This window comes from Falco cherrug, chromosome 5, assembly GCF_023634085.1.
Source record: "Falco cherrug isolate bFalChe1 chromosome 5, bFalChe1.pri, whole genome shotgun sequence".
Classification (NCBI taxonomy): Eukaryota; Metazoa; Chordata; class Aves; order Falconiformes; family Falconidae; genus Falco; species Falco cherrug.
The window spans coordinates 82,132,746-82,160,108 of record NC_073701.1 but is presented as its reverse complement, the minus strand read 5'-3'; the positions used below and the strand labels follow the sequence as shown (position 1 = coordinate 82,160,108).

General features: G+C 39.3%; 1 protein-coding gene across 2 annotated transcripts in view; it reads right to left on the bottom strand.

Annotated features, from left to right (window-relative positions):
- The window catches only part of CPED1 (cadherin like and PC-esterase domain containing 1), a 155,106-nt gene that overhangs the window by 112,252 nt on the left and 15,491 nt on the right, over positions 1 to 27,363 (bottom strand). For both annotated transcript variants that reach the window (XM_027809038.2, XM_027809039.2), the window contains exons 4-5: positions 6,290 to 6,396; positions 3,648 to 3,723 (exon numbers count right to left, since the gene is read on the bottom strand). In XM_027809038.2, the coding sequence (XP_027664839.2) occupies positions 3,648 to 3,723; positions 6,290 to 6,396 (183 nt within the window). The remainder of the gene's footprint in view (positions 1 to 3,647; positions 3,724 to 6,289; positions 6,397 to 27,363) is intronic.

Genomic DNA, 27,363 nt, shown 5'->3' with positions numbered 1-27,363 from the left:
TAATTTCACCTTCTATGGGTGGATTTCACTTACAGTAAATTAGATGTCGCTTATCCAGTGATACTGAATGTGATTAATTTCTGGGTTAAGACACTCTGAGGTCTGGTCTACAAAAAGATGACTCTCTGTGTGCCACAATCTAAGTTCCTATTCCTGGATGTCAGTGTAGTCTACACAGTCAGTCTGGAGTGATTCAGCTAACCCGAAATTATGCTGAAAGCAAATGCTCCTTTGGGCTTGCTCACTCTAAACTGTACTTCTGTTCATTTTGGGAACTTAGATACCAAGTGTAAAATTCAGGTATCCACACACAGACTTCTATTGCCATCTAGGACGCCATAGGATATACCTCTGAGCCTCCAGCTGCTAGACCAAAAAGATCACTGTGCCAAATCTGCCCATCCTACTGGGCATCCTGGACTCTCCATGGGACCCTTGCAATGAAACAGCTAGCTCAGGCACTAGGCCACATGATGATGTGGGGACATCTACAATTAAGAAATGGATTATTCTTTTTACTTTAAAACACCACAGCTAATTTAGGTTAAAAAACTTTTTAACGGATAGCTGAAAGGTGAGGGCTGGGCCTTTTTCTATCTGACAGTCCTTCAGCAGACTGCTAGAATTAGCCTCCACAACTGGGTGGGTAGGACACAGACCCCTGCTGCCAAGCACAAATACTACCTTGATTTCAATAGGATTTTGGCATCAGTCAGAACAGCTTTTCTCTTTGCCAGGAAAGCACTAGTAATATAAGAATGGAATAAGATATTCACAAACAGCCCTTCCCTAAGGAGGAGATATGGTGGGCTGACCCTGGCTGGATGCAGGTGCCCACCAAAATCACTCTGTCACTCCCTCCGCAGCTGCACAGGGGACAGAAGATACTGGGAAAGGCTCCTGGGCTCAGATAAGGGCAGGGAGAGATCACTCACCAGTTACTGTTCATGGGCAAAACAGACTCGACTTGGGGAAAATTAACTCAATTAATTACCAATCAAATCAGAGTAGGAAGTAAAAACTAAAACTTAAAACACCTTCCCTGCATCCCTCCCTTCTTCCCAGGCTCAGCTTCACTCCCAGTTTCTCTACCTCCATCCCCTGAGTGATGCCGGGGGACAGGGAACAAGGGCTGTGGACAGTTCCTCACACATTGTCTCTGCTGCTCCCTCCTCTGTAGGGAGGGGAGGACTCCTCAGATTCTTTCCCTGCTCCAGCGTGGGGTCCCTCCCATGGGAGACAGTCCTCCATGAACTTCTCCAATGTGGGCCCTTCCCACAGGCTGCAGTTCTTCATGAACTGCTCCAGCACGGGGCCCTTCCACAGCGTGCAGTCCTTCACGAACAGGCAGATCCAGCGTGGGCTTCCCACAGGGTCACAGCCTCCTTTGGGCATCCACCTGCTCCAGCATGAGGTCCTCCACAGGCTGCAGGTGGATATCTGCTCCACCATTAACTTCCATGGGCTGCAGGGGAACCTCTTCTCTGGTGCCTGGAGCACCTCCTCCCCCTTCTCCTTCACTGACATTGGTGTCTGCAGAGTTCTTCCTCTTACATGTTCTCACTCTTCTCTCTGAATGCAGTTGTGCAGGTTTTGGGTTTTGGGTTTTTTTATTATTATTTTTAGATATGTTATTCCAGAGGTGCTATCACCATCACTCTATCTTTGAGCCAGTTGGCATTGGCTCCATCAGACGTAGGGCAAGCTTCTAGAAGCTTCTTATAGAAGCCACCCCTGTAGCCCCACCATCACCAAAACCTTGCTGTTCAAACCCAATACAGGAGAAAACACTGAACGGTTTAACAGACGCCTTAAAGAGAGTGGCTTATACCACAGCTTATGGACACCAGTGAAAATGTGCATATTTTAAAGAGAGAGTTCTGTGTGTGGTGAGTGCCTCCTGTGTTTGTGGTTTTGTGGTAGCAAAATAGTAAAACCACTGCAACTGGCCTTTCTCCAAGTATCAGGGCAAACTAACGTTTTTTAAAGGCAATCTGTTGCCACATGAGAAGGACCTACCCATTCCTGAACACCTTGAAATTTTAGAAATCTACTCATTTTTTTCCTGAAACTGGTACTATATCAGAATATTTTCTAATTCACTTTCCAGTGCAAGGGAACCAAGGCACTCATCATCACTGAAGACATACTTAACACTCAGCCACAACCGAATATATCACCTACCTGAAGTAATATGACTTCATGATAATGGACTCTCATGGGACCTGGATAGATGTTGATTATGCTACATGTTCCTTATGATCAGTTTTGACAATGTACTGCACCAGGAAAATGGAAATGTCCAATTTAAACTGACCCTTAACATACAGTTCTTTAAGGAAACACTTCACATAAGTTTTAAATATCGATCAATCTTTAAATGAAACAGTAAAAAAATCAAAGGGGAAAATATAGCATGCTTAGGTTAGGAACCACCTAACTTCAACTTTAGTCAGGCATCCAAATTCAGGTATTTAATCTAAGCTACTTTTCTATGCCCCATTCAGTGGTGAAAGGTAATTGGGTAGTAAGTACCTGCAGAGGGTAATTCAACACACCTATTTTAAACAGTTTACAATAAAGTAGTTCTGTAGGTGCCTCTCTCTCTCCCCTGATTTAAGGGGAAGACTAGAATACTGCTGCAGAAGATATCTTACTTCTAAACAGTTAAATGAGATGTAAGGAATCCTTTCCTTATGTGCTAAAATATAGCATCTATATAAAAAGTGAAAAGAGAAACAGAAAAAGAGATAGAGAAAAAGAAAAAGAAAGAGAAGAGAAGAGAAAAGAGAAGAGAAGAGAAGAGAAGAGAAGAGAAGAGAAGAGAAGAGAAGAGAAGAGAAGAGAAGAGAAGAGAAGAGAAGAGAAATTAAAACTGATCAATCTTGTATATTTGCAAACAAAGCAAATACTAATGGAATAAATGTGAGGTTGGTTGTTACTGGATTATTAAAAAAAAAAAAAAAGACAAAATTTCTTATAAGCAAAGTTTATGATGTGAAGATAGATCATCAATCCAAAATAGCACTGGTGCTGGATATTTAGAAGTGTAACTGAGATCATGATGTGTCCCTATGTAGTTTAAATAGACCTCATATGGTGCACAACAGTTTTTTCCAGTTTCTATTCAAAGTGAATTTCACCCATAGTAAATTAGAATTCTCTGGCAGCTTGCCCATAACCTTTAAAGTTTTCTGCTTGATGATCTTAATACACAAAGGCTTTTTATCAGTAAACTATGTCTGGATGGGAACCAAACCCCGACTCCTACTCCTTCTCCATGCCACAACATTTTTGTAAAGCTGAACAAACATATTACACCAAACCCAGGGCTTTGAAGTGTAAACACTGATACACTATACTGATACAAAACAGTCCAAAAAAAGACACTTATAGCCAAATTATTTCTGCTGTATGCAATAGCTAAATAGTGCAATATCTTTACCTGAAAAGATACTGCATAACTATAACCTGTATTTAAATGGTGTCTGAAAAGGTTTATCATTCTTGTTTCATTTTTTCCTCCTATGCATTCATGACTAAAATTGAAAAGGAACTGTAAGCCTGACAGTCTCATTTCAGAGACTTCCTGTGACAACTATTAAAAGACCATCATCACATATGCATATTTAAATTAAATAGGTTACCTGAAAAGGCTTTTTTTATCTGGCATAATCCCTCTTTTCTGCAAAGGAAATGCTGGACTTCTGGGAGTAGGTTTACCTGTACATAAAAAAAAAGAAGCTTTAATGATTTCTTTCAGAAAAATGCTCTTTTTCTGGAGCCTTCAATGGGCTTGTGTTTAATTTATCAGAGGCACCTCATGTGCAGAATTGCTGTCAATGTCAAAAGGAAATTGTAACTTTGCCATCCCTGCAACGTGGGATAATGAGTTAAGGTGTGGGCTATTCATCCGTGGCCATCATAAAACACAATTTTAGACTTATGGCTCTCCACCTGGCTGCTGAGTTTTCATCCTTTCTGTCCTCTTTTTGGCTGGGATAGTTAGTTTTCTTAGTAGCTGGTACAGTCCTGTACTTTGGATTTAGTATGAGAATAATGTTGATAAAACACTGATATTTTAGTTGTTGCTAAGTAATGCTTACTCTAAATCAAGGACTTTTCAAGTTTCCTATGCTCTGCCAGTGAGGAGGTGGACAAGAAACTGGAAAGGAGCAGAGCCAGGACAGCCTACCTGAACTAGCCAAAGGGATATTTCATACCTTAGAATGTCATGCTGAATTTATAAATTGGGGGAAGTTGGCCAATGCCTGCCGATCGCTGCTCAGGGACTGGCTGAGCATCACTTAGTGGTTGGTGAGCAATTGTATCACGCATCACTTGGGGTCTTTTTTCCTTTGGGTTTTATTCCTCTCTCCCTTTCTTTCCTTTTTATTACTATTACTGTTACTGTTACTATTACTGTTACTGTTACTATTACTATTATATTACTGTTACTGTTACTATTATTGTTGGTTTTTGTTGTTGTTATAATATTTCAATTATTAAATTGTTTCTACCTCAGCCCATGATTTTTACCTTTTTCCGATACTCCTCCCCATCCCACTGCAGGGGTGAAAGAGTGAGCAAGCAGCTATGTGGTACCTGGCTGCCGGCTGGGATTGAACCATACCTTCCCTGCCCCCTTTTCAGTTTCTGCAGCTTCTCTGTTCTCTGCCAGCTATCAATCACTCTCTCTTCCTGCATGGAAATAGCTTATGCCTCTTGAATTGCTGTGCTTAGGAAAAGTGGCAAGCTAACACAGCTAAACCACATTCAGGCTCTGGAACAAAGCAGCGTGTTGCACCATGGCATGCACCATGGTATGCCAGCAGTGAGTAATGTTAGGCCAATATTTAAAGTTATCTGGAGATACGGGCCATCTGGTTTAAGACCCTGCTGTGCTGCAGACTTCCTGAGAGAACTTGGACAATCCCTTTGATCACCTTGTGTCTCAGTTATTCATGTGTGAAACTTCTGGACATTGCAGAATGCTGTAAGGGTTATTATATTGCCCAGTATTAAAGGCTCAGATATGATAATATGGGTAGAATGAGCAAAATGGAGTTTGCAGAAGCCTGGGGTGTTTTATGATCTGTGACCTGAACCCAAAGCATGTATATTTCTAGCAAACTGGAACTGCTATAAAAATTTCAGTTTGGATACACTTAGGTAAGTCATCCTGTCCCAGGGAACCTCAGTGTACATGCTTCTGGCTCTGAATTCTGTGGACATGCTATCTTTTTTTTTTTTTTTTTTTTTTGTATCCTCATGAATTTCATAGCTGAACTAAATACCGTTTAAAAGCAACTCTATTTCTCCCAGTCCCTCAAGTTGGAGTGTATACTTTTGGGTTTTGCTATTATTATCTGTGCCATTTTACTTGAAATACAAACCAAACTGTATCCCTGGTTTGGTCACATTTTTTCAAAGACCTCAGTTTAAGTCGCTTACATATTATTACCAACAGGTCAGGTGCTTATTTAGACATTTGCCTAAGTAACCTAAATTCTGCCTGCGACACGCTGAAGTGAAAAAAAAAAAAAAAAAAAAATTAATCCTGAAAATACCAAGGAATATTGGCACCACTGATGGTTTGGATTGCAAGCAAGCAGATTGCAGTGCCAGAGCGAGGACAGCCCTGGAGGAGGACACTGGTCCAGCTCACACATTATCAATTGTAGGAGCTCTGTCACTGTTTGGAAAGGTGCCTAAATTATGTTTACAAAGGAGCAATTATATTAGATGAAACTCAACAGTGATGTAAATCATGAAGCCTCTTCCATTAGTCCAGCTTTATCTTCAGCCTATGCTATTATTCTGAAATACTACATGCATTTGCTATTTTTTTTCTCCACATTTCTAAATTCACTTTTCCAATGGGGTAAATTGCTTAAATTTCCCTTGATTTCTGTAGATGCTTTTGCTGCCTAACATATTGGTTGAGGGTGGCCAAGAACACAAAAGTTCAAGCTAAAGAAAAGGAAAACTTGACACTCAGTTGTAACAATTTTGAGTATTTACACTAAAACACTTACATCCAAAATAACATACTATGTCCAAATGAGAAATTGCTTTTGATCATTGGTTGTGATATAAAGAATGAAATATTGGTATCTGACAAATATTTCTCAGTAGATAGGAAACCTGAAAAAAACTTTTAAATTGGTGCTATACCACACTGCTGAAGTATAAAATGAGCATTAGATACCTTTTTCTTTATGAGTAAGTACTGAAAATTTGAGCTAGCCCTGTCCTTCCCACAAAGCATAACACAGTAATCTCATACCTTCTGGAATAACTCTAGATGATGCAAGTCTTCTATTTGAATGCAGTCAGTACCATCATTTTTTCTCGAAGATAAGCAGATCAAAAGATCCCAAGGGCTTATACCACCTATCAGGAAAGAAAAAAAAAAAACAAACCCAAACCAAACCATATTAAGAAAGAAAATATCATGCAATTCCTATTCAAATAAAAAGTACTCAGGGCCAAATCCTGGGCAATAGCAAACTGTTGGAGTGTTCTGTACATGAACAGATACAGGTGGCAGAAGGGAAAAAGACATATGTACTACTAAGTTCAAGCTTTGGAACACTAATTAGGTATTTCACAGTTGGCACCTCTTGTTTTACTTGCCTACTGATGTCCAGTCCCCTGATGTTTGACCTGTTTAGCATTTTCAGAAATGAAAAAGTTCAAAAACATGCTGCTGCTTTAATTTGTTCTTTCTTCTGAATTCAATGCTTACAATGCATATCTACTATATGCAGTGTGATCTTCTGAGGTCTTTCATTATTGGGAAGTAAATATTACAGGAAGTAATATTGGTCATGCTATTGCAAACAGCAGGAATTTTAGCCTGAATTTTGGTGTAGTGCTTTCCTAAATATTAGACATCAGCTTGCCTAAATATTAGACATCTAGAACTGGTATACAAGGTGGGAATTAAGTTGCACTAAGCAAGTTAGCTAGCTTCTGAGCTGGCTCTGATGCTTACTTTCTAGGGCAAAGCTGACCTGTGGGACCATGGGCTTCTATTATCAGGTAACAAGCAACACCAGAGTCAGAGATGACTGACTGAAGAGACAAACTAAATTGCACCAATTAAACACCATTATGGATTAGAAGATACAAACAGGTCTTGGAGTCTGTCCATATCGCAGCATGTAACGTGGTATAGAAATGGCAATGTAGCTTCAAATGAGCTTGCTCAGCTCCCTCAAGTGATTATTTGTTTTCTTCTATGTACAGCCTACATAACTGGGACTAGTTAGAGATAGCGGCATCTCTCAAAAGGTTAACAGTATCACTATGTCTGTTGAGGACACAACAAATATCTTCAATAAAAGGTAAACCATTTCAGTGACAGAATGACAATCAGAAATAAAGAACTTCCAAACAGAAAGGGCAGCAGGAGAAGCTGTACCGCATCCAAGTCAGGATATGGCATTAGGTCAAAGCTCTCTGCAGGACAGCTATTTCAGTGACTGGTTGGTTAGTTCTTTTTCCCAAGGCTGGAAAGGTTACATGCATTTTATTCCATTTTGTTCTATCCATCTGTGATAGCTTCCTAATTTTATTAGATTACACCCTAAATTTGGTCCCACTGATGGCCCACAGAGATACTTATTTTGGCTGATTTCACTTCCAAAAATGTAATTTTTTTCATATCCCAATCACAAATGCCAAGCAGATTGAAGTTTTCACTACAGGGGATTCAACACTCAATTTACATTAAGTACAGTAACGAACTGATTGTGCAGAATGGGCCCAAGACTATGAAACTAACTATTGTCTTTTTTATGTTTTTAAGCAATGTGACAAAGCTGAAGAGATTAATTTTCAGTTATGCTACATCCATTACTGTAAAGAATTCTTCAATTTCACATTACGAGAATCAGTATTATGGTATAAAAATAATTAAGGCATATGAAATTTAGGCAACATAGATTCACTACATGCTCCTTTGTAAAAGAAACAAACAGAAAAGTGCAGGTAGATAAAAATGGCACAGATAGCAAATAAATGAAACATTAAAGAAGCATACAAACAAATGCTTCATTTTAGTGCAAAAGATTGACATTGTTAAGAACCTACTCAATGACCTCAGCAGCTATGTAATTATCAGATAAGCAAGATGTTATGCCTTTGACTAGTAAATACCTTCGAATAAATCATTATAGTTACATATAAAACACAATGCCTAGCTGTGTGCAATTTGAAAGGGAGCAGAGGGAACTCCATTTCTCAGAAGCAGTTAATTTCCTTCCTTTGTTTATTCTTACACATCCTGGCCAGGGATGAATTTGATCCTTGACTCCAAAGGATATGCTGCACTGTGAATCATTTGCCTTTAGGACACAGCAGAGTGATCAATATGAATGTACTGAAGAGCTGAAAAGGTGAAAGGGCTTCAGACCTAACGTGTTTGCAAGCCAGTGCCCAGGAAGTAGAACAGTTAACTGCTAGGAACAATTTTTTTCAGGAGTGGTTGAACGCCTGCCACTATTTGTGTTTTCTCTTTAGGGTAATTAGACATCTAGCCAGTTAGTTCAGTACAGAACAATCAGAACTGAAACATGTCTATTTATAGAGAACAGGAGACTTCCTATTAGAAAAACAGCATACACCTAGTGCTCTCTCAGATTCAGGCTGACAGAGCGCTATGACTACTATTTAATTTATCAATATATTCCTCACCACTACACCTGAAAAAATGTTCTTGGAAAACAAAAATAAGACGCATGTGTTACAACAGTTATTTAGTCCTGGAACGAACTCCTCTGTGAATATTGCCCATGTCATTCCTCTCACAGCTTAACATTTTGTGGAAAATTAACATCTATGATCATGAGACCATGAGTCAGTCTCCCTTCTGCAAATGTAATAATTATAACACTGTATTTCATCAAAAAAGTGATGCTGTTATTAATACTGCAGTAAAACCAAATGGCCCAGGCAAAGGACCCCACACTCTCAGACACTGTATTTTAACGCAAAAGACTCCTTTCAGGGAAATTATTTCTAAAGGAAAGCAAGATACAACATGAGAGCTAAAACTTTCTACAATAAAAGAGAAAGGAAAAATAAAAGTGACAATAATCACACAAGTCATCTACATGGAAGAACTCGTTTCAAAATGTTTTTAGAGATGTTTAATGAAGCAGCATTAATAATGTCTATATTATTCCATCTACAATGGAATAAATAGTAGACACTGGTTTGCTGGTTTCCTGCAGACTTCAAACCAGAAGCAGGCTTTGACAGGGCATTTGAAGTGGAAGGATAAAATGGATACTTCATACCTCAACAATTTAACTACTAGAAATTTGCATGAAGCTTTTTCCACATAAAGGGATTTGTCTGCAGTTACAGAAATCTTGTTCACTTTATTGAGCAAACCAGTGGCGCTCAGCATGCAGGAGCAGAAGACAGTATGAAATCCCACCTGATGGAGATAGACTATACTGTTTTGTAGTACTTTGCATTTGGAGAAGCAGAGGAGTGGTAACTTAAGATGAGAATATGCAATTGTATTTTCATCCCCTCTCTGAGCATCTTTTCAAACCAAGATTTTTTAGTTCAGCCTGTTAATTAAGACGTTGCCCACACAAGTAATATTCATCTGCAGAACTACGTCGTCCTATGCAGGCAAAGTGAGCTTAACGTGGATACAGCTTGTGCTGGCAACACGATGCTTTTACTCGTCTATCTTTTTTTTTGCCAGCTCTTTTGCCCTCCTCTCCTCCAGTCTTTGTAGCCCTGTCTTTCAGTTCTATCTTAAAAAGTGTTTGTGAACCTGAGATGTGTATTTCACGTTTACCTAAGAATATCTACCCAAGTTGCTAATCCAAGAAGCAGTAGTACAGCATACATGGATACCAATCCACTGTGACCACCTTCAGTTACTCTTACTCAGAATGAGTCAAAGTACATGCTATTCAATTCAGAGAGCAATAGATTTCAATTGAAAATTGATATAATGAACAAACTATAATTTTCAGCAGGATACCACTGGTTTTATTGGCTTTGACTCTTTGCCATTTGGAATAATTAAAATGGTTAATGTGGAAAAATAATTTAAAAGATAACAATCTAGGGAGAAAAGCAAAGATGTTTTTTTAAAAGCAGTGAAAATAGCAATGCAGAGTCCAATAAAAACATTTAACTTTTTCTATAAAAATATTCTGCAGAGAGTTTTTGTATTCTGATATCATAGATCAAAGTGAACAGGAACAACATGAGAAGTGTAGGATATTGTGGGGCTTGAAGCTTACAGGGTATACATTTTATAGATGAACTTCAAGAATTTCTGAAAGTGATTTCTAAATGAAGTGATCTTATTCCAACCTTTTAAATTACAATGTTGCCCCATTACCTATGGCATTTGAGGCTAGATTTTGCAGGAAAACAGTTAGATGCATGCAGATCCATGGAATTTTTAATCTTTTATGAGTATATACAGAAGAATATTATTTGATTTAACCAAATAAGTAAGGTTCATCTTAATATTATAGTTTTCAATTTCATTTTTCAGTGTTAAAGTCTTCATCCTGAATTTTGAAATGAAAGAACTTTGAAAATAAAATTCCATTTTCAGCTTTTATGTTCATCTTCTTGTATTTCATTCATTCTGGGAAATGAAAAGCCTGGTTGGAATTAATTTTATCTTAATTTCTATTCAATTCGCAATTTTATACTTGCTCACACCATCACCCTAAGATTAACTGATTTACAAGTACTAGAGTTTAAGAAGATGACAAAAAACAGCCAACATTTCTTTGTCAAGAACATACCATGTAACACTTGTCTAATTTCTTCTGACAGAGTAACTGATCTAGTGAAGAAAGGAAATAGTAGTGATGAAAAAGTTTGACTTTAGTAAGCCTTTAGACACTGTTGCCACATAACATACCAACAAGAGGAGTGCACAGCTATCTGAAAAAATGAAGTCTACACTATCAAAGTGGTGGGTTTTTGAGGCATAACCTCAAAGGATACCCCACCGTATATTCAGTTCTGTTCAGATTTTTCAGTAACAAGTTGAATGATGGACTAGCAAGTGCATTTATAAATAGAAAATGACAACAAGCTGAGGGAAAGTATAAGCACTTTGGAAGACATGATCAGAATTCAAAATAATTTTGATAAATGTTCCAACTACAACCTGAGGAAATTCAAAACAAGTTAAAAGTGTCGTAATTCAGAAGGAGAAATCAGATGGACAGATACAATTGGCTAGAGAGCACTACTGCAGAAAAGGACCAGATTCATAAATTGTGTATGAATTAACAATATAATACTGTTGAGAAAAGAAAAAAAAAAAAGAAAAAAAGAAAAAAACCCACAAGTATAAATTACTTTTGAGTTGTTGGCAAAGATATATTGGTTCTGAAAGAGTTGAATTTGGAATTCCATTTTGAAATTATTCCATGTCAATTCCCCACAGAATTCTAAATAGTAGGGTCTATTTCATTATAATCATAACCCTGCAGAAATTAAGAACTGTAACCAAACCTGTTGATGAGTGCTACATATAAGGAACAGGGGACAATCCTTCTGCTGCAGCTGGTGGTGGTCATACCTCCCCAGTAACACGGTTTCCCAGTTTTGGAAAACAAAGTTTCAGTACAGGGTTACAAGGAAGTGGGTTTTGGAAGACCTTGTACTGGGTCTGACTGGGATGGAGTTAATCCTCTTCCTAGTAGCCTGCACAGTGCTGCCTTCCTGATCTGTTACCAAGCCAGTGTTTGTAACACACGAATGTTTTAGCTGTCACACAGTGTCAGCGCCTTCTCTGTGTCTAACTCGGCCCTGCAGCCAGCAGGCTAAGGTGGGCAAGAGGCTGGGAGGGGACACACCTGGGACAGCCGACCCAAACTGGCCAAAGAGACATTCATAATCATATGAGGTCATGCTCAGCAATAAAAGCTTGGGAAAAAGGAGGAAGGGGTGTTGTTCAGAGCGATGGTGTTTGTCTTCCCAAGTAACCGTTACACGTGATGGAGCCCCGGGGTCCTGGGGATGGCTGAACGCCTGCCTGCCCGTGGGAAGTAGGAATCCCTTATTTTACTTTGCGTGCATGCATGGCTTTTTCTTTACCCATTGACCTGTCTTTATCTCAACCCACGAGTTTTCTCACTTTTATTCTTCTGATTCTCTCCCCTATCCCACCACATGAGCGAGTGTCTGGCTGGTGCTTAGCTGCTGGCTGGGGTTAAACCACATCACCAAAAAAATGGATTTTTACCCATCCAAAATCACTTGTCCTCTTCAATCACTGGAGGCAGAACACAAAGTAAACATTTTAATTTGCAGCAAAGATTACATAAAGAAATGTTTCTAACCACAAGGATGAAGTGCTGGAATATATTACTTTCAGGAAGCCACAGAACTGCTGCCAAGGGAGATCCTGAGATTTGTACCTGATCTTTTTTTTTTAAAGAAATTCCCCTCAGCTCTACTGGAAACCTATTTCCAGGCATCTCTGAGCTGCATGGCTGTGAAGAGAATATTTTCAGGAAAAGGTATTGTTTAGGTACTGATGCATTAAACTGTATTCAAATATAATTTTGGCATGTTGCAATCCTGATCTGTAAAAAGAATAAATATGATGAATGTAAGTTTTAGCTTCATGAATCGTGAATCCTCATAGGCTATGGGGTGGGAGTGGGGGGGGGGGAAGTCAAAGTCCTCTGCCTCTGCAGGGTGATGGAGTGAGCACAGATTGAACCGTTTGGTGAAGAGGTACATATTTATGGAAGTAGCTGCACAATTCCAACTCTAAACAAGACAGAAAGCATTCTTCATCCCTGCAATGTAGTCACTTTATAGGAGCCAATAGTTTGGTAGTCAAGAGATTAGAGTGGAAGAACTACCAGATGTCTGAAAGACCAAACTACTGTCTCACTGCCTGGCTTTGGACTCTGGCCTGGATTTTATGCCCCTCAGCATCTCAGAGCGCAGCAGCAGCAGACAGGCTGTGTGACAGGGTTTGGGGACGTGGGAATTCTACACCTCTGAAGATGTGAGCTTCACTGATAATGCTCCAGGGAAAAATATCTTTTGAAGCCTATTTCTGGTTACAGCAGCTCAGCTGTCTCACTTGTGCACAGATCAGAATGCCACTTGTTGGACTGAATGCTTTCCCTTTGCCAATGACAAGGCCTTTTACAAGCTTTTGGTATCACTGTTCATTTATAGGACTTTCCCTAAAGGAGTGTCTCATACCTAGGTGCAGGAATTTTTCCCTTAAAGAAGTATTTATTGGAAGTTTTTTAGTTTTTCTTTTGACAAGGTTCTTGGTAGTCATGAGCTACCACCAATTTGAACTCACTACGACAACAGTGAAAGAATTATCACTCTGCTGAGTGAAGACAGTGTAGGAAAAGATGGAGAGGCTTCTGCTGTTTTCTGAACTGTTCCAGAAAGCAGCTGTTCACCTGTCTATGTGCAAACCTTTCACTGTTTCATACAGCGTGCTCCATGCTACTTGCTGAGACTGACTGTACTCTGCCATAGCGCACAGTCCAGTCCAGTAACCACATGCTTAACTAGACAAATTAGGTTGAAATCTCTTGGCACATTAATTGCAGTGTAGTATTATAAGTGTAAACCTCTCCCTCCTCCATGTCTGAGGCTGACATTGTTGAACAAAGTCAATCCATTCACAAAATTCTTTGTACAGTTGCTGTATAGCTGCCAGGGAAAGGCTTCAGGAATCTTGAGGACAGTCACTATCCGACTCCCTTGAGGATGATCAGGGTTTTATTTTGGTTCAGCTACCCCCTAACTAAGAGGATCTGAAGCACCAAGGGAAGCATTCTTTGTGGAGGAGAGGCTGGAGTGAACCAAGTGGAACCAGTCTAATTCCAAGGACAGCTCACCTGTCCCTGAAGAGTTTAGCACAAAACATTGCCCTGTGCTCAAGACTTAATGCACAGTCACATCTGTGTTCGGCATTTGGGGAGTGAAATAACCATTTGAAGTCCTATTGCAGTGCCTCACCCATAAAAACAGGGTAATGCTTGGCTATTCTGTATATCTTTTGCAAATACTGTGAAGAGGTGTTAGGTTTAACTACAAATGGGGAGGAATAATGCTTCCATTCTTGTCTGAAAAAAAAAAGAGTTGTTTTATTACTGTTTCCTTATAGCAGGAAGGGCTAGGCTGCAAGCCTGCTTTTCTTGTGAATCCAAAGCAGAATTTCAAAATTACAAAAAGAAATTAGTGTAACAGGCCAAGAGCTACCTGTTTCTTCCAGAACTCTTCTCAGATTTGGCAAGGTGTTCTTTTTCCACCTGCTCTCGGACTCTAAAACTGCCTTGGACCTACCTACCAAGTCAATCAGTTACCGTCTTCCTTACTGGAGTAATTGATAACACAAGGCAAATGAATGTCTCTAAAAGAAACAAAAGAAAACTCTTGCAGGCATAAATATGAGGATGGAGAAGAGTCAGGAGAATCCTTTCTCCATTTATATCACATTCAGTCATGGAATAGATTAACAATCCTTTCTTCAATCACAAATTACCCTACTACAAGAGACAAGCACAAAAGGAGTCGCAGAGTTGCAGGAAATGATGTGAGGCAGTGTTTTTCAATTTGCAAATAACTGTCTGTAAGACAACAAAAGGTAGTGCACTAAAAAATTGCAGTATTATTAATCTAGATCCATATATCTTTCTTTGCAATTAAAGAATGAGCAGAACACTGGAAATAAAAGTAACTACGGTAAATTAAAAAATTATACTAGTCTGACACGGGGAGAAGAGTACTGCAGTGTAAAACAGGTACATTAGGTGGCTCTCAGTTTATCAGTGAGAGACTGTTTCGGGCTAAAAATAATTACTCAGAATTACAATTTTGAACTCTAACAACCTATAGTTTTTATCATGGCATAATCTGTGAACTCAAGCTATGCAAATATATTGTCAAAATACTTTCTGAGCTACAGCAGAGTTCGATAGCAAACAAAAGGAAAAATATGTAGTCCTGACCCAATGGCAAACACATCAGGCCAATTCAAACACTTAAGCCTGTTATTCCACTTCTGTGCTTACACAGCTTTGGATAAATATTCAGATTACTCTGGTATGCTCTCCACACATGGCTACTTTCTGCATAGCAAGCCTCAGTGAAACCAAAAGCATCTATTAATCCAATATGGTACTCTACTTTTATGCAAGCTAAAAAGGTTTACATCCCTAGTTGCTCCCAAATGCTGGAATTCTTACTCTATATGTATTTAATAACCAGGTAGGCTAGCACAGTCAAAGCTGTTAGATATGTTTCTCACTCATGCAAGAAAGCATTGCGGGACTAAGACCTAACTTTCTCTGTGATGGAAGTACTTGGTACCTAGTCAAAGCACATAGCCATCAGAGATCTTCCAAAGCTCGGCTAATCCATCTGGGCTTCCTTACCTGCTGTGAAGGTGGAGAAGGAAACTGACAGAAAACCCAGACTGAGATATATTAGAGACAGGTTAATGACAGTTGAGTAGGATGAAGAACCAGGTGAAAACTGGAAAGAGAGGATGTGCATGTGGGAGGTGGAAGGTCATGTGGTTGAGATGTGTAGGAATCAGACTGACATGAAGAAGCTCATGAGGAAGGCAACTCTACAGTTAAAGAAGTTATCGTCCATATACTGCATCTGTTATAGGCATTGGAAAATTTGCAATGACATCCCTGTCCTGGTAGCAGAGTCTGGGGCTCAGCATGAGAAGTGGCAGTGTGCCATGCATGGACCAAAGAAAATAAATGAAAATATTACCATTTTCACACATGCAACCCACTAAGAGAGGAAAATTTCATTTTTTTCTTCATGCAATGATGAGAGGGCACTCAGTTCTCCAAGTCTCAGCAGAGAGGGAAGAATAACCCCACCCTGCTCTGTGCCGAGGAAGAAGACTCTGCCTGACACAATTGCCTTTGGACAACCATCACTGCACATGATCCAAGTTATTCTAATAGATAACACTTAGGACTATATTCAGGAAAGAACTTCATATCCCTGTTCTGTGCACCCTGAGGCAAAGTCATGTGAAAAAGCAGCATGCAGTCATGAAGTGGGAAGATGTATCATGAGTGAGTGAGTCAAATAAAAGTCACTCTTTTCAGAGTGCACGTCACAGCTTATGAGTACATAACTGTGCACTGCTTGTACATAACGTGCCCACTCTGGTCTGATATTCACAAGGTTCCTTAGCTCTCCCACTGTTTATTATTAAGTTATTTTATTTAAACTTCAGATAACATAAAGTAGTAGTTTAAATATGTAAGGTAGATACCTCTGTCACTCACAGAGCAGAGTGTCAAAAGAAGGGAAACAAGCATATACAGCAAAGAAGCACACAGAGATGTAAGATGAAAAAAACAACAGAATCAATTGATGCAAAATTACCAGGATTCAAAAATCCTATTACAGAAACTTTTACTAAAACTCCAATTATTTTTTTTTTCGGGGGTGGTGGGGGAAGAAAATTGAAGCATGAAGCTCTGTTATTTTACTGAGAAACTCAGAGGAACACCAGTTACAGTTTTGAGACTTATGTCTTTGTTGCTGAATAAGCAGAGTGGGAGTGCTGTGTTCACTGCTTCTGTGATAAAAAGCTCACCTACAGACAAGCCCAATGAAGCCCAGAGGAACTGCATCAGGTGGGGGGAACCCAAGTAGCACGCTGGTCCAACTGCTTCCAGGACATCACAGGAGAGGGATCTTCCCACTAAACACTCTTCTGTCTTATGCATGAGCACATGTATGTGTGTACACACACAAAAAGGAGCACAGAGGCATGATGCTGGGTGGGGAACCCCAGTAACCCTGCAAGAGAGACACAGGCCCCTGCCCTGCTCCCACCCAGCTGCCCCAGGGGAGACTCAGCCCCAGCACCAGTCATGATGAGTGAATGAACTGGAGCTCTGGGACACCTTATGGACCTGGGGAGTGGTGAAAGCACATTGCCTAAGGGTTTGGAACTCGTTATGAGGTACAAAGTAAAGAGCATTTCCCAATTGCTTCTTATGGGTTGTTTAATGGAGGAACCAAAGGTGGGAGTAAAGGATATCAAGGTGGTTTGAAGAGGAACAAGCATGCGAAAAAGAGGAATAAAGGGATAAAAAGGGCTTGCCATCTCTAAGCGGTGGGCTGGTTGCTACTTTTGGCTGACCATGTCCTGTACCTGGCCCATTTTCAAATCTTTGCAGCAGGGCTCTCTCACATGTGCATGGGGGGGTGGGCTCTAAATGCAGCCCCTGGAGGGGGACCAGGGCTTGGAGGTCCATGTGTCCCTGATGGCAGCAGCTGGAGCAGATATGCAAGTGCATGTGTGGGTGCTGGCTGGTGGATGAAGCCATGGGCGCTGTTCATGTTCGTGTGAGTGCTGAGTGTGTTGATCTGTGTGGCTGGTCATCTGTTTGCACGCATGCCGGCTGGGACTGCATGCTCAGGCTCATTGCTGGTTGGGTGCAGGAGCACGGATCGGCATCAGCTTCACCTCTGTCAGGCTGCTGGATCTGGCAGTTTCTAATTTGGATGAGTGTGTTCATAGGAGCTACAACAAAAACAAGAGGTACGGAGACATCTTCCCCACTAGACTATTAACAAGCCTGCTGATCCTGCTGCTCATACAAGGAAGAGTCTGAATATTCAGAGGGGCACATGCAAGAAATGGAAAGAGCTGGAGAGTTGAAAAAAGATTCAGTGTGTGATTCAATGGGAAAGTAGCAACTGGGGAGGAGGAGTTCTGCCCCAGGAAACCAAACTGTTGGCTTGAGTGTACTTTCCATCCTGCCCTTCACCCTGATCTTTCTACCATTCCCACTCTTTGCAGCAGGTCATGAGGAACCTGAGCTGAGAAGCTCTCCGAATGATGGCACTAATAAGAATTCATTATTGACTCAAGAAGGCAGAAACTGTGCTAGAGCTTAGGAAACAGCCTTTTCCCTTCTATGGGTATAGAGAAGCCTCAGGAAAAGCAGCTAAGGAGTAGATGGATTTATTTGTCTTAATGTCCTGTTCATTCTAATTATAATGGATTAGGATAACAATTACAATGATAAAAGTAGTAGTAGTGGTCTTACCTGCTTGATCACCTATGCAAGAAACAAAGACACATAATTTAAAGTCCAAATGGCAGCCCTTGATTACTGCATTTACAGCACTCGGACATCCTCTGCCAACCCTCATTAATGTGTCAGATTCCTTAATACCCAAGAGGCAGGAAACAATCAGAATACTGAAAAAGAGAAGCTTGGGAATACAGGCAGTGGCAAAACTAAACAGTGTCAGGACACAGACTCAACCATTGGCCTTCAATCATCTACTGCGCTTGTTTTCTTCTCCCTGGGTGGCCATGCACTGCCCCAGGAGACAGCTTAAGCCAGTGACAGTTTCTAAAAGACAGCAAAGAGCAGGCCACCCTCATTCAGGGAAAAATAATTTAGATACATGAACATGAGCCATACTGCATCACTCGTCCTCAGAACTAGGGAACTGACCCTATTTCTTTATGATTTAGGCAAAACACCACAGAAGACAGTGATGCAATAATTAAGACATGGCTAAAGGGAGATTTCCAACTGTACCCCACAGATACTGTTTTCTATGCAGCATCCTATGCTGCCTTTTGGCTCTACTCACCTAGCATGCCATGGGGTTGTGAAAGTTGGTGATACAGACATGATCATCACTAACATGTAGAGCACCCATGGAACATGGACTCTAACATAGACATTAAAATTAGCTCTCCAAACATTTTAAACAAACATAGGGTCTCTGGCTTTCAAAGGTTGGCAGACACCCTCACATTGTAGATTTGCAAAAAATGTGTACTGTAATGTCTGGGATGTAAATCAGATGTGTCATGGAGCTGAGTAGAAAACAAAAAAGCCTGCTGCCTTCCCTGTCATAAAGAGGGCAACCTAACTAGTCTACAGTTACCTTCTGTGCTATTACTTTCTTGAATATTTCTTTCTTTCTATTCTTAAGAGTTTTCTCCAAAGGTACTCTAATCTTTTTCTAAAGCTGTAACACTTCACTTCCAAGTGAAGATGGGGTTAACGTGCCAAACTCTATGCATTTAAAGTCCTTGTCTTCAGCCTACTCTTTACAGAAAACTAGCCCATTTTTTTTTGTTGAAGACTGACTTCTAGACAGGCTAGCCTCACTGTGCTTGTGAAAACTGGAGTGAGGGTTTTTTCTGAAAGAGAGAGTTGGTGAAGCCAGATGGGGGAAAATATATTTAAATGCCTAATTCCCATTTAGACAGACAAATACTTCTTGATTTGGGCCAAAACAGATAGTTCTTGTTCTTATTTTATCAGCCTGTTCTACGAAGTACTTCAGTATGCTGATAGGTTTTCTATTTTATCTCTTGTAAAAAAATAAAAATTACGAATTGTAGCAAACTGGTTTTCTTCCAAATAAAGAAAAAATGTTGTTTTTTTTTTTATTTTACCATTTTACACAAAAGTCCTTCAACTGAGCTCTATTCTAACTGCCAGATCTAAAATAACTGTGGTTCTGCCAGATTCATCTTGTATTTGCACAATGCAGAAGAAGTTTCAGTGTATTCTATGTACACATACACTTTTAGTAGTTGCCATAAATTAAAAATGAAACTCCTTTTTATAGCTAAATATTTATTTTGGAAAGCATTACCGAAAATGTCAGAAACAAAGTCATTACAACAATGAGCTTGTTATAGAAACACTTTATGCCTTGAATCATTTGCTTCAAACTTTCCAAAATGCACACCACTCAGCTCTTCTGTCCTTCTCTCTATCACAGACTGAATATATTTTACTTATGTAAAGCACCATGAAGGAAATATGTTAATACTATATTTTTTAATCTTGCCACCAGTTAAGGTTGCTCAAATCCTATTCCTTTGTTACTTTTTAATTCAAAACCCTTTCATATTTTTCCATATTCTTCTGTTGTGAAAAACAGACGCTTTGTAAGGAAACACATGTGCCAAAAATGATTGAAAATCATTATATGTGGGTTTTTCCTTTTTAATGAAAGCACAGGTGTCACTTTTAGTAATAGCTTTCTGTATGAAACTTTTTCAGAATTCTGAAAGCTCTCATGACTAACTTCAAACTGAGGGACAGTTAGTTTTAATTTCTGAGTACATCAGAGAAGCTTTCTTTATTTTCAGCATCTGTGCAAGCTAGGATTACCCCCAATGGACAACCTCAGGGTCCAAATAAAAGAATATTCAATAGCACATTGAAAAATCAACTTTTGAACATCAGAAGGGTAGAATAATTCTGCTCATGAAGGAAAGCTTCCCATTTGATGTAAAATAAGCCAGTGTAATGACCGTATGGTGCATGAAATTTTCAGAAACATGTTCTAACCCATGGGTGGCTACTGTACTTTTGATGTCTGGGGCATTTGAGATGCAGCATTCAAAAGAGCTGTCAGCTGAAAGCGGATGCAGCTGGAGAAAGTTGGAATCTGAACTTAGGAATGGAGTGGGCTGGCTGCAAATTACAATGAAAGCCCACACAGCGTATAAGCTTTTTGCTACAAACCAATAACAGTCATGGTAGCTAAAGAAAAAAAAAAAAAAGATTTGGTTTCAGTGGTATATAATGCCTCTACCTCAAATGGGTGCACAGTGATGAAAGACACCACACTTCTCACAGCTGATCAGGGCTCAGAGCCAGTGAGTGCATCAAAAAGGCTGCACAGCTTCCAATAGCCAAAACACTGGGCAACACTAACGCAACAATCCCTTGGAGAGAGTGCTCTGGCGGGACTGCTACAGGCTTCTGGCTAGACTTACTGTCATTCTCCCAGCACCTATATTAGTAGACAATCATCTGACATTTAGGAACAGAAAGGAATTTATAAACCAGAGGCTCTGCTTGAATCCTATCAGAGCCAGGATTCATTTCTTAAAGGGAAGCATTTTAAAAAGACTTAAATAACTAACTATCTGCTGTTACTTTCTTATCCCATAGGCTACAGTTACAAAACATTGCCTTGAACTCTTTTACAGGATTTGCACATTACTAGCATATTATAAAGCTTGTATACTTACACTTTAATCCCTTGTATTTTGTTTAATTTCAGTAGACTCACACATTGTTGCTTTCCTTTGGTCAACGTGTGTGTCTGCCTGGTCACTGGTGTTTTTCGGATACTATTAATATGACATAATTTATTCCAGCAGTGTTTTAATTTTAGCTCACTGTGTAATCAGTGTGTAATATTTTAATTATTGTAAATTCTAAGTCAGCCCAATAAATACCAGTCTCCACTGGACTGTATGTTCTGTTTATATAACTAAAAACAACATTCAAAGAAAGGTAGATTTTGCAACTTTATGACTAAATGCCATATTTTGGTTTTAACTTGACAAAGTTCAATGTCCTTATACCTCTGTTATGAAAAAATGAAGAATTTCCCTTTCTCAAGGAAAACAGTACATCTGAAACAGGGTTTTTAGTACAATTCTACAGAGGGTTTATTTTAGTGGTACAAAGAAATAGTTTGTGTGCTCTTCTGCTGGAAAACACAAATATGTTCTGCTTATAATTAGGAAGGAGAATACATACTGTTCAGAAAACTACACGATGCATTTAGATTTTCTAACAATAAAGCACAGCATTGCATTAGAGAGCAGCATTTATGTGGGTATGCCAGAAACTCCTCTGTCTTGTACTGAAATCAATGTCTGAAACACGAGATTAAGCATCAGCTTTCAACTAGTGGCAAATAGCCAGGCTTAATCGCTAAAAGCAAAATTTAAAGATGATCAAGACAGTGTATGTTTCTGATATACATTTTGTTCCTAAAACTATATGAACTTTCATTTTAATGAAACAGAACAAACAACAAACATTAAGTAAGCTTGTAACTCAGTATGCTCTGAGAATCACATTTCTACCTATTTTGCTTGTTTAGAAAGTTCCTTGCTTAACAACTTACAAAAAGAATGCTTCTCAAATATATGTTTTACTTATCAAAACTTTGCCCAGGACTCATATGACATATATTTTGCATTAGGAAACCAACCAGTTTTATATACTGTCAGCTATATATTTGTACCAACAGTTAACCAAAATGATCTTTAGAAGAGAAGTTACATCTGCTAGATTTGAAGATATACATGTATTTGTATGGTAACCCACAAAATACTTCTGTGGTTAGCCTCACCATTATTATTTTGCACAATATTTTAAATGACTGACTTATGATAGAATGATCTTGTGCTTTTGCTGGCATGCCAGGATATCCAGTCCTGCTTATTTAACCTTACCTCCACAGCCTTGTTTACACGTTTGGAACCTGATTTCAATTTACTTAATTTTCTCAGAGACTTTTGTATTTATAAAAGCTGAGCATCTAGTGACCTCTCTATTCCTGACATTTCCTTTACTCTCCACTATAAAAAAAAAAAAAAAAAAAAGAACAAAAACCCCAGTGTCCCATTTCTGTTCCAAAAAAACTAAACTGCTTCCTTCAGTGGGTTGGTCCTTGTAATTGAAAATGGCAACCAGATGTTTACAGAACACACCAGCAATTTTCCTTGAGGCCTTTAGTCTTTATAATTGTTTGCTAAAGTTAGTTTGGTTTCATGGAAACTTGTCTGAGACTATAACAAACAGCAAGTAGGGTCTCCTAACAGTACTCTGGGCAATCAAATATAAAAAAAATAAAATAAAAGTAAAGTTAGAACTAATGCTACCTACTCCTGTTAATGTATTTCAAACTCCATAGAAAACTATTCACTAAGGGAGAAGATTTGGTTCTCTTAGTACTGATTGTTACATGCCACCCCATGAAAACCATCCCTATTTCAGACTGTGTTATTTACTTTCTACCTTCTCTAACTTCAGCTGACTATACTCTAAACACCACTGATTTTGTTCTCCCATTACTTTTCCCCACTTCTCTCAGGAATCTATTCTCATAGGTTTGGGGTTTTTTGATAATATTTTGCATTTCAAGAAGATGCTGTAAACTACATATTCCTTGTTCCTCAGTTTGAGCCCTGAGTCACTTCAATCAGCTGATTCACACCTGAAATTGGTCCATCTGCTTTAGAAATCCCTGTTTTCTTTCTTCAATTTCTTGTCTGCCTCATCCTCTCAAGGCTAGTCATAGACTTCAAGAAGTCTGTGAGTCCATCTTATTACCCCACAAGGGGACACACTACACCCAATATAATCTCTTTACCTAATATTTCAAGTTCCCTGAGACTGTATCCTCCACAGCTCCAGGGGATCTATTTGATTACTTCATTAGCCTTACCCCCAAAACAGCTTTCCTAATATCTAGCACAACTTTTGTGGTGTCATTGTAGCACTTCATGTCCTATTTACTATAGGATTGTTCTTTTTCCTTTGGCAGCGGACTTTTAAAATATTTTATGTTAACAAACACCTCTGTTCTCCTAGTCATACCAATTTTTACATTCACTGAAGAAAGACCATCACTGTGTCCTCCTGTCTCTACCACCTCCTCTCATTCTCACTACTTTCTCTGATTTATTATGTCTTGGAAAATGAAAAGCAAATGTCTGACAGTCATCAGACACAGCCCTGGGGGCCTCCAAAACCCACGGCTGTAGTTTATCCTCTAGACTAATTAGCAGCCCTGAGGTAACTATTACTGGATGCACTTATGAAGTAGTACTTCTGCAGGTTCCTACCTTGCTCCTGGCCAGATGTCAGCAATTAAGCTGATTCTTTTGCTGATTTAGCCTCTGGTCAAAATTATGAATAGTGAGGTGATATAATACACTGAAGGAATAACATCAAGACATACAGCAAGGAGCATGCATTTCATCCTAGGTCTGACTGTGACTCATGATTTTTATCCTAGTTTCTCCATCTCTAACTCTGGTGTGGCAACATTTCTCTGCCTCCTAGTCCTACTGTGAGTAGAAGTGAACAGGCAGACATTTTCTTCCCATGGAAAATGCAGATTTTCTTTAAAAAGCATTTTTTCCAAAGGATGCCAAACAAACCAGAATGAAAAAATTCATGAAGACTAACTTGAAAAATTGCTTTTTAGGAGAATTAAAGCAGAATTTTCTTTTATCTGTCCCCAACTTCTTCTTCAGTCATGTGCCATCCAAAGAGAGACAGAAACCTGCAGCTGGTGTTGCTCCACATCTGCAAACACCCATGCTTGCTCCTGCAGGCTCACGCTTCCTAACATTCCCCAAGCAGCAGCTTTTACAAGGAGTGACCACTGGATACAAGGAAGCAACAGAGTGTTCTACAGAGAGACAAGGAGGGAGGTAGCTAAGGCCATATCTGCAATAACAACACAATTCTCAAATCAGCATTTTACAGCAAAATGAGTTATGTCTGAATATATTAAGATTGCTTTAATGAGGAGTTATTCATTCCTTGCTGCAATATCTAAGTAATGCTGTGAGACGCCACCTTAAATGCCAGACAGATCTCTTGACCTCAGTACATAGAAGGGCCAAGATTCCCTCAGATTTGCTCCCATGGGTCTGTTGTTTTACTCATCCCTTCCTGTTCTTGGAGCAGCTCCACCCAAGCACCACTCCCACATCTGCAAAAAGTCAGATCATCCTCATAGTTGCTGGAACCAGGGCTTAATTTACACAGCCAAGTACTTAGACATAGCATGCTCTTAAAATGGCAGGAAACAGAACAGAATTCAGTGCATATTGATAAAGCCAGAAAAGTGGAAATAACTTCATATCTAATATTCTTTGTAATATATGTAAATTTAAGGTACGTATTGTATATGATCTCCACTTAACAATCTCAGATGAATGAATAGGACATGAAGCTGGTATTGATTTCAATGGAAATAAATATCAAGACTTACTGACCCAAGAAGTAAATATTGACCAAAGATAAGACAAGTTCAATACTTATCTTATGGAACAATAAATCACAAAAAAAACCCCATCACTCAAAACAAACCAATATAGGTACTCTAACAATCTTTGTAATGGCATGGATAAAGCTTCATCTTCAGTGGATGTCACTCAAACTGCAAACAGAAGCCCCAGTAAAGTTTAAATACTTAACCAAAGTGTTCTAAAAATAGGAGATGAATATGTAAAATCAATATTATGAAAATGGTTTATGATTCTTTTTTTTGAAGCCACTCATTGCAATTGCAAAAAACTTCCATGAAATTACTAAAATGAGCATTCTAAGGCAGCAGGGAGCACATAATGTTACGCTGCACTCAGCTTGCCAGCAGCCTGAATAGATGTGCTTTTTTCCATGGCCAGACTGACTGGTTATCATTAAGGTTAATCAGAATCTTCTCCATTCCAAAAGCTAGTGGTAACAACAGAATTTTGCATGTTATTGCAGAATGAATTATAAACTGACTGGTCAGGTTTATAGCATAAAACTGCACACATTTTTCAGAGCCTGCAGTTTTCTAAGAATTGCATTAACTATTAGTAAAGGTGAAGAACTGAGAAATGAAGGAAATGCCTACTAAGGGAGAGTCACCGTTGACTAATGAGGCAGGCACACTGAGCCAAGGACAGAAAAACTGATGGCTTCAGAAAGAACAATATAGTTTGTTTATTTTAGAAGATGTCATCTGAGGAAAGTATGGAATTCAGGAAAGGTTAAGGCAGAAGACAGTAACGAGGGAATGTTATTTTTGGAGGGCAGAAATGCATTTTAGTGCAACAAATTTCTGAGATAGAACTTTCTTAGTAAAAAAATGTTGGCAAGGCATCACACAGCCATAGGGACCCACGGATCTTTACTGTAGCCCCAGAGATGAGAGGTTTTTGGAATGGAAGGGAAGAAGGCAGAGACTCTGGAAAGTATTTGGTAAGTTCTTCTCTGGTGTTTGCCACTCTGGGAGGACCTAAGCATAGTCTGAAGCCAGGCGGCTCATCCCACTCACCTGACAGAGAAGAACAGCTCTGTGCTGGGCTGAGGGAAAAAAGGCCTGTGGCTTGCATAGCTCGGCACAGTAAACATCCCAGGAAAAAGCCAGGAGGTGTGGGGCTTTCTCACTCCTCCTTCTGATCCTTTTATTATTTTCCATGAGGATGTGATGCCAGTTTCAACACCCCCCAAGGCTGCAGCAAAAGCAGAACTGGAACCAGAGGCTATACCTCTATGAGCAGGGTCTCATATTTTAAGAAAACCGTGAGGAAGGAAGGAACAACACACCAATCACACCTTCTTCTGCCTAGCTGGCAGACAAAAGTAGTGTACAATGGTACAGATGTGTTGGCCAATACAACCTGATAACTTCCTCAGCAGCTGTTATCCAACTTCTTTTGAACTGCTTGCTACATGACAGACTTACCACAGGTATTGGAGATACTGACCATGCTAAACCAATTCTACCCTAACAGGAGTGGCATGCCCAAGGTGGCAATCCCAGCTCTCTTCAAAACCTGACTATCCCATCATCTGCCACAGTACCACTATTTCCATCCTGGCAGCAGGTTCAGACATGTTAAACCTTACAGCAACAGTGGCTCATTTAGTGCTGCCACAAAAGCAAGATGCAGAACTCAGAGCAGGCACAGGCATCATCAGTCCATGGGCTTTTCCCTCCATGTGGGTTTAATTGCTAAAGAGTGGTGAAAGCAGAGTTACATTTCATTCAAGCAAAGCTGCTTCAGAATTTACTGACAAAGCTATTTTTCAGTGAAAAATTAGGAGTTTGAATAATTTATGTTTTGCTGCAGAATGCATCTGTATGGCTTTTTCATAGGAAACCCATAAACCACAGTCTCTTTGGCACGGAAAAAAAAAAAAAAAAAAAAAAAAAAAAGAATAAAGGTATGCTTTTCTTTTTTAGCCAACTACTTTCTGGTTACCAAAACTCAACATGTTTTGGATGGTCTTTAAGAAGTGAAAAATTTCCACTGAAGGAAATGGTTCTCTTGAAGCTTCTGACAGCCATGAACTCAACACAGTGCTGCAGCCCAGGTGTGGAGGATCTCTCTGTAAGTGTGCAGAGCTGTGACATTTGGGTTTCAAACAGGAGTAGAACTGGTCCCAAAATTAATAGCGGGCCAGCACAAAAAAGTTAGGAATGTTTTGTAGTGAATTTTTTTCCATATATGACTTCAGCTAGACTTTTGGCTCTCAGCCTTTCTAAACAAAAAATCCTTTCAAAATTAGAGTGAACTTTGAAAGATACACTAGTAAGACAGATTGCACAAAAATAAAAAGCACTGGATAGAGCTGTTAAATAATACCAAGTAAGAAGGAATTACTCTTTTAATAGATTTTTCACAACACTCATGATCTGTGTTTCTCAGTCCATTATCTATATCTTTTTAATAGAGGCTTCAAGAAGCATATTTTTTAATAATTTATTACTGTCCTATTGGGAAAATATTATGACAAAACATAG